The following is an 8,347-nucleotide window of genomic DNA, read 5'->3' on the forward strand; positions in this document are numbered from 1 at the left end:
TTTTAGTAGAGACGGGGTTTCACTGTGGTCTCGATCTCCTGACCTTGTGATCCGCCCACCTCGGCCTCCCAAAGTGCTGGGATTACAGGCTTGAGCCACCGCGCCCGGCCGAGATTCCCGTCTTAAAAAAAAAAAAAAAAATTGAAGTATTCTACAAAGACATATTCTCAATTGCTTAAGACATCTCAATAGGATCTTCACCCCTTATTGAACTTTTTGTTTTTCTTTATAAACATTAGTAACTTCAGTTTAAGCACAAACATTTCATATATATGAAAGTGCTAGCCTATTTCCTAGTTTGAAGTATCAATGAGGTGCTACATTTGCTAACAAATATGCCAAAAGTCTCCCTGTAAAGTAAGGACATGTATGTATACAGTTAAACTTGCAACCTGTGTGGTGTTTTTGTTTGTAAAACACATAAAGAAAATTTTCATGTACTTAAGACCCATAAAATCTGGATTAAAATGCCTTAAAATATCCAGAATTTCTTGTTCTTACTCTGTTTTCAGATTGTTTTTTTCTGAAGGACTTTTATTTTTAATGTGATTTTAATCAATTACTCATTTTGTTTAGGAAATATTTGAGAGCCTACAATGTGCAAGGTTCTGTAGTATTGCTGCATATTAGAGAATAATAATTTATAGAAATAAAGTACAGAGATGAAAAACTACTTTATAAATGACACAAAGAACTTTCCTATTTGATTTTACTTCTAAAATTGTGTATCTACTAATTCTACTGGTTACCTGCTTGCTTATGATTGAATAAGATACCTGCAAAAGTTTTTAAGTTAATGAAAACAAAAGCATTGTTTATCTCTTTTACATTAAGACATCTTGGGGGAGTCAGTTTGCCTTTTTTTAACTGACATTCAGATGAGAATTCTTGTCCTCCCCTCATACACAAATTTATCTTGCTCCTTCTTAAAGCCGTATTTAAATACCTAGCATGTATATGATCTTATATTGCTGAGTTCCTTTTTGTTTTGTTTTGTTTTGTTTATAAGGGCATCTAGTGAAACTGACATCTGTTTTGAAACCCGTGGTTCCAAAAGTGTTTGGAACTGTTTGGTGCTGTTTTTCAAGTTTGAGTAGTGAAGGTCCTTTTCTTGGTTGTACCCTGAATCCTAGAGATAGGAATTGGTCCTTCTCACCTGCTTCTTGACCCCTTCCCTGCATGCTAATGGTGCTTTGGATCCTTGTTCTTTCTGGCTCAAAGATTTTGCTTCCCACTGCTTTTTCCAGGGTTCTAGCCCTGGGAATGATGATTGGCGCTTTCTTGCTAATATAATGACATGAGCCAGCAGATTGCTGGGTTTTAAATACATTAGTAGACTATTGTAACAAGCAAGTTTGGGGCTTGCTTTTTCCCTCAAAAGACCTTATTAAGGGATGGGATCCTTGCTGCAGATTAGTAGCAGAAAGATTACTTCTCAGGGGATGAGAGGCTGGATAACTGTAGTAATGCTCTTACTGTTTCCTACAGGCTCCTACCCAGAGATTCTACCCAGTGAAACTCCCACAGCAACGCAGGTAGATGGGGCTGACCTGGCCTCTCCAATGTCTCCTCGAACTAGCAAAAGCCGCATGTCCATGAAGTTGCGTCGTTCCTCTGGCTCAGCCAATAAATCCTAAGGAGACAGCCCAACAGTGATCAGCAGTAGCCACCTTAGCACGAACATAGGGTTAACCCTTTCAGTCCTTTGTGTCTGCCATAACATGCATGTTTCTTCCTGTACATTTATTTGAGAAAACACTGGATTTAAATAATTTTAAATAATTTGTAGCTTAATATTAAAGATTTGGGTTATTTATTGTTTCATTTTTTTCCCACAGTCCAAGCTGCCATATTTTGAGGGCAGGGGGGAGTTTTATTCTACACCCTTTACCTTCCTAGATAATTATGTCTAAGTAGTTTTATCTTTAATTTCATGGTTAACTTTGAGCCAAAATACAATTGGACAACTAGTCTCATTATTTATTGTGCCCCATTGCAACTTTATGGTTCAATAAATATATAATTTTTTACAAATATAAAATTTTAAATTTAAGCATTTGTAAAGTTACAGCAAAAGATGTACCTGTTAATACACAGAATGTGTACAGATTATTTATGTTATGACAATAAAACACTCAAAATAAATGGTCTTTAGCATCTCAAATTCCAACTGAAATCATTTTAGTGTTAACTTTTCTTCCCAAAGCAATGTCTCATTTCTTGGCTGTGCAGGTGATGCCATGTTATATCCAATAACTAGAAAAATCACTGTGCTGAACTTTGATTTATGTTTAGCTTCCAAGTATTTTTCTAATGTTTTGCATTTCAAGTGGTATCACTGTTAAATGCCATTTGTTTTCAGATTGTGGCCTTTTATTATTGGCTGCTAGATCCTGGTGTATCTATGTTCTTTTTTAAGCACCAAAAAGAAGATAGGGAAGAAAAGAAGGAAAATTTTCTGATGTAAGTATGTTGTTCAAATTATGAGTATTATTTTTAAAAAAGGAAAAAGGAACGTGACCCAGGAGTCTAAGTTAAATCTAATATTGTTAATACTGAACTTGCAGGTGCAGGTTGGTATACATTCCACCCTCTAGAAGTATTTTCTTACAGTAGATAAGCTGCTCACATTTTATTTTGAATGGGCATCTCCTGAGGAAATGTAGCATGACATTGGTACTAACTGCATGTGTAAATACATCATACTGGCAAACCATAAAATATAAATTATGTATCATCATTCATGTAGTATCTATAATTTGTAACAGTGGGGGAAAAAGGTGACATGGTATTTAATAATACAATAAAAATATTCTTATCACTTCCTATCCATGAGTATTGATGTGTCTTCTATGTTTCATATATTTTCAATAAGTAGGGCTATATGAAGTGAGGAGATTTAAAGCATGAACCTAGATTATCTTAGCTAATCATGAAAAATGAACTTGAATTCCCTTTTCAAGATACATTCCAACTTATTTCTCAGTGATCCTACCACAGTCATTAAAAACACAGGAAATTTTACATCTTCATAAAGGCTGGCCAGAAACTTCACCCAATGCGGTTGCTTAGATTGTTAGTTTATCTCAGCTTCATGTTTTTGTTTTTTGAGATGGTGTCGTGCTCTGTCACCCAGGCTGGAGTGCAGTGGAGTGATCTCGGTTCACTGCAACCTCCACCTCCCAAGTTCAAGCAGTTCTTCTACCTCAGCCTCCTGAACAGCTGGAACTATAGGTGTGTGCCACAATGCCTAGCTAATTTTTTGTTTTTTGTTTTTTGTTTTTTTTAGTAGAAATGGGGTTTCACTGTGTTAGCCAGGACGGTCTCGATCTCCTGACCTCGTGATCCGACCGCCTCGGCCTCCCAAAGTGCTGGGATTACAGCTTCATGTTTTTTTTATTCTTAAATTTTACTTTGTTTTATAATATACTTTCAGCAATAAAACTTTGTACTGACAAGTTTTCTAAGACAACCTTTCAGAACTTCTGTGCACTCAATTTTTTGTTTTCTTACAAATGAAAACTAAAAGTCCTGGCCGGGCGCGGTGGCTCAAGCCTGTAATCCCAGCACTTTGGGAGGCCGAGACGGGCGGATCACGAGGTCGGGAGATCGAGACCATCCTGGCTAACACGGTGAAACCCCGTCTCTACTAAAAAAATACAAAAAACTAGCCGGGCGAGGTGGTGGGCGCCTGTAGTCCCAGCTACTCGGGAGGCTGAGGCAGGAGAATGGCGTGAACCCGGGAGGCGGAGCTTGCAGTGAGCTGAGATCCGGCCACTGCACTCCAGCCTGGGCGACAGAGCGAGACTCCGTCTCAAAAAAAAAAAAACTAAAAGTCCTATGTAAGCTGATGTAGAAGATAAACAAATGGATAGAGTCCTTGGGAAGAAGATTGAACAATATAAACAATTTCCTGCAGCCAAGGTGAAGAATTACAAAAAGGAAAATCAGAGTAACTGCATACATGTTTCTAAAGTGCTATAAAAAAATTAATGGATTGATGATACATAACAATATGGAGTAAAAATACAAACCTGAAATGGTGAAATTAATTAGCACCATTAAAATACTTTTTTTCATCTTCAGGTAACACTGTTCACTAGTTTGAAATATATATACATACTTAAAATATATTTTCTGTCGACATTTCTTGGGGGGATGTCTTTTTTAGATTTAAAGACTAGTGCATATTCCTTGCCTTTTGGAGCTCAGTCTTTGCAGCCATACTTCAAAGGAAGATTTTTCATTGCATTCCTGCACCATTACATTCATTTGCAAAATGTTTCCGTCTTTGTATTCTGTCCAAATGGGTCACTAACATTCTAAAACAGGATAGCAACATTGGGTAGATAAGAAATGTGACTTTGAAAATAGGCTGTGTTCAACAGGATTCTTAAGACAAACACAGAACACAACAAAAGCACAGACTATGTACATTTATTTGGTGGTAAGTGTCTTACAAATATGGGCTTTCTGTCAAGCAGTGCTCAGCCAGTGTCCCAACTCTGGCTATTAAGGAATTAGTACAGAATGTACACTGAAATGGTTTTTTTAAAAAAATCAAAAGTTGCTGCTGAAAAGAAAATACTGAATATTGAGCAAATTGCCATTCAGTTCCCTAGTGGATTATAGGTGTTAACATCTTCCTTAAGCTGTACATATTTTCATAATGAATACACAGTATGAGATTTACAGCAGAAGCATTAAACAATTTGGGTGAAACCCCAGTAAAACAGTCAAACTTGAGGAAACGACTTCTGTATTTCCAAAAAGCCATTTAAAGAAAGGTTTGAAGTAGCTCTTCCTGAATACTGCACACAAAATAGCTGAGAATTTTAGGGGGTGTCTCAACTCCAGTAAAGTAGCATCCTCCCCACCTCCAAACACCAACTTAAGAATGGACATGTACATATAATTGGGCAAAGGAAAGTTTACGGGGGAGATCCCCATGCACCCCAAAAGCAGCAAACATCCTCTTACATTTTCTGCCAGGTCTTGAATCTCCTTAAGTTTGGCACCAGTCACATAACTTTTAATTCACAGATACAGTGCAAAATATCTGATCCTATTGAGACAGAAGCTGCATAGGCGCCTGTGATGACAAGAGGAAAAAAACACTGGTGACTCCCAAAGGGTAGCCAGAACCCTTTGTGGACACTGAGACATGCACGCATTCACCGCGACTTTCCATAGGAATTACAAATCATATAAGATTCGTTAGGGTCTCCAGAGTTTTAAGGGGGAAAAATCCTATTTTAGTGGGGAAAGTGAGAAGGATTTAAAGCTGACAGTCTTTGATCTCAAGGTTTGTACCATATACATACCTGCTCTAGAAAGGGATATTACATTTCACTGTCTGCTCCTCTGGTAGAACATTGACTACAGGGAGAATTTTAGGAGGGAGAAACATAGGAAGGAATGAAAGTAAACTTGCAAGTTGAAGAAAGCCCCACAGAAATTCCCATGATCTGTTTCCTCTAAGGCCAACCTCGAAATCATCCTTTCTTTCGTCCCTCAGCAGCCAGGCCGCAGTGGCATCTGCAGCAGCAGCACTTGCCGGCTTTCTGAGGGGTGGCACTTATTGATGTGCCGGGTCAGCCCCGGAGAACTAAAAAAAGTGGACGGGCAGTGCTTGCACGAGAAAATTTGCTGGGCACTCCCGTCAGATGGCCCGCTAGGGCCCGGCGTTTCGGAAGGAGCCCCCGCCAGAGCGGGCAGGAGCAGCTCCTCGCGGACAGCATGCCACAGCCGGTGCTTCTCCCTGATATCTGCGGTAGGGAAGTGCGCTCCGCACAACGGGCAAGCGAAGGCAAGTGGGGCACCGCGTTCGGAGCCAAAGCCCGGCGCTAGCGCACGGACCGAGCCCGCCTCGTGAGTGCTCAGGTGCTTGCGCAGATAGGCTTGGCGACGAAACTTTTTGTGGCAATATGGGCACACGAAAATTTCGGATCCCCCGCCACCACTGGTACTGCCCGGCACAGGCACCCGGCGCCCGAACACCCCCTCCGTGTAGGGGCCCTGTGGCAGCGGTGGCTCTGGATGCGTCAGCACCTGGAGGCCCTGCCTCGGGGCGCTGTCCGGGTGCTGATCCGTCCCGGAGCTGTCCCTGGCCTGCGGGTGCTGATCCGCAGTCCGCTCTATCCGGCTGTTCTCCTTTCCCTCCTCCAGAAAAGATGCAATGGCCCCGGAGTCCCGGGAGGCCGAAGACGACGAAGAAGGCGGCTTCCCGTCGGCGGAGGAGACTGTGGCGGCGTTTGCAGCCGCGGGACGCGGCTTATGCCAGCGGCGATGGGAGGCCAGGTTCGCAGGACAGCTGAACACCTTGTCGCACTCAGGGCAACGGTACTCTACGCGCACGATGCGGGAGCAGCGGTGCTGGGCCAGCGCGAAGGGGTCTGCGTACTGCTCCTTGCACAGCTGGCAGATGAACTCGCCCAGCGGCGTGCGGCTGCCGCCCAAGCCCCGAGACGGCGCTCCGGGCTCCTCCTCCTTGATCTTCAGGCCCAGGACAGGGGATGTGGTCACCTCATCGGCAAAGCTCAACTTCCTCATGGCCTTTGGCTTCTTGATTCTCGCGGCTGCGGGTCCAGACGCGCATCCCGTGGGTGCCTTGCCACGGCGCTCGCCGCCGGCCGCCCGTTTCAGACTCTGCAGGGCGGTCGAGAGGGGCACAGGGTCCGGCTGAAGCGCGGGCTCTGGGAACGGCGCCCGGAGCGGCAGCAGGAACTGCTCCCCCGAGGTCGGTGCGGCTGCTGGCGCCACGGAGCAGGAGAAAGCGGCCACGGCGGCGGCGCCCCCGGGGAAGGACTCGGCGGAGACGGGCGAGCTGAGGCAGCGCTCCAGGAACGCCCGACGCAGCTCTGCGCCGGCCGGCTTCGCTGGACTGGGGCTGGGGCCGGGGCTGCGGCTGGGCCCGGGACCTTCCCTGCCACCCGCCCGCCACTCCGCGCCTTCCCGCCCGCCCGCCCCCGGGCTCACCCCAGCCGCCCGACATGGCGACCCCGACAGTTCCCGGGCCGCCTCCTCCGTCAGCCCCTTTCCGGGTTCCTCCCGGGTGGGGGGGGCCGCCCGCTCCGTACCGGGCAAGGAGGCCCTGGGAGCCTCCTCCAAGAAGGGCGGCGCCCCCTGGGGCCCCAGCAGAGGGAAGACATGCTCCGCAAGGCGAACTCGGTACGAGCAGCCTGTCCGTTTAGTTCGCTTCACCAGGAAGCCCCTTGGCATGGTGGAGTCGAGAGCGCTCGGGGACAAGAGGAAAGGGGGCGCCACGGGGACTGAGAGCCGGACAGCAGATGAACTAGAAGAGCTTCGCCGCGGCTGTCATGCCGGGGCTCTCTTTATAGCTGAGACGCGGGCCGGGGTCCCGCCGGGCCGCCCCGGGCTGGTCCGGCCAATCAGGAGTGGGAGCGGGCGCCGGGGGCGGGGCTTTCTCTCGTCCCGACTCACGGAGCAGACGAATCTGGCGGCTGCGCCGGACGCCCAGCCCCGCCTCACAGCGCCGTGGACCTGCCCCTGCGGCCGGCTGGGTCCGCCTCCCGCTGCAGCCTCCCGGGCGAAGACGCCAGACGGTAAGGTCCAGAGTGTGAGGGAGCTCAACACTCCCGTACTCGACCGCCTCCGCGGAGCGTCCCACTGGGGAGCCAGGCGAAAAGGCCACCTCACGACGCCCTCCGCTTGGGCCGGGACCCGGCTACCCCATACGCGAGGGCGTCTGGCTGAAAAGCTCCGGCCCTGCGCCGGACGGCCGAGCGGAAGGGGCGGTGGGCAGAGGGTGTGGCGCAGACCACTGGGTGGGTGTCCGCGAGGGAACCAGTGCACGGCCTTTGCGGGTATTGAGCTAATGAGAAGTGCGACCGAGCGGCCGAGCAGCTGACTCCACCGCCCTGTGGCTGCTCTTGGCGGCGGGAGCATGTCCGCCCGCCTGTATCGATCGGGCCCGCGCGCGGCGGCGACACTCGAGAGTTCATCTCCGCAGAAGGGCTCTCAGCGCGGGAGAGCGTGCCTGCCCGCCGCCAGCCTCCGAGTCGGGACGCCCGAGCGCGGCTGGGTCCTGGGCCTCCGCGCTCTTAAGTGCTTCTCCTCGATGGGAGCAGGAGTAGGGAGAGGAAAGGAGGATCTCATTTTCCACTGTCCTCACATAAAGTGGTTTCTCTGTTCACACTTTCCACTTGTACTACCCAGAGTATGACTTAATGCCTAACCGGCCTGTTTAGCATGGAGTAGATTGAGAAATGCCAGGGGAATCAGCATTACAGCTGCTTCCCCGTACACCACAAGTGATACTTTGCAAAAGGTGTGCTGTAGAGCAAACTCTACAGATTTTGATCTGGCATCCTGCAGTGCTCCCGCC

General features: G+C 47.7%; 2 protein-coding genes across 9 annotated transcripts in view; one reads left to right on the forward strand and one right to left on the reverse strand.

The window, feature by feature from the left end:
- The window catches only part of LOC105477982 (Ral GTPase activating protein catalytic subunit alpha 1), a 275,561-nt gene extending 272,733 nt beyond the window's left edge, over positions 1-2,828 (forward strand). For all 8 annotated transcript variants that reach the window (XM_011734912.3, XM_011734908.3, XM_024791574.2 and 5 more), the window contains one exon: positions 1,489-2,828. Coding sequence is in view for 4 of the 8 variants with exons in the window: in XM_011734908.3 (XP_011733210.1) it covers positions 1,489-1,637 (149 nt within the window). In the remaining 4 variants the exon portion in view is untranslated. The remainder of the gene's footprint in view (positions 1-1,488) is intronic.
- Positions 2,829-4,421: 1,593 nt separating this feature from the next.
- Positions 4,422-7,320, reverse strand: LOC105477979 (INSM transcriptional repressor 2). The gene has a single exon (XM_011734905.3). It carries the CDS (start codon positions 7,219-7,221, stop codon positions 5,515-5,517), a length of 1,707 nt encoding a protein of 568 aa, XP_011733207.2. The 5' UTR covers positions 7,222-7,320; the 3' UTR covers positions 4,422-5,514.
- Between the last annotated feature and the right edge of the window lie 1,027 nt (positions 7,321-8,347).

Source organism: Macaca nemestrina, chromosome 7, assembly GCF_043159975.1.
Source record: "Macaca nemestrina isolate mMacNem1 chromosome 7, mMacNem.hap1, whole genome shotgun sequence".
Taxonomy (NCBI): domain Eukaryota; kingdom Metazoa; phylum Chordata; class Mammalia; order Primates; family Cercopithecidae; genus Macaca; species Macaca nemestrina.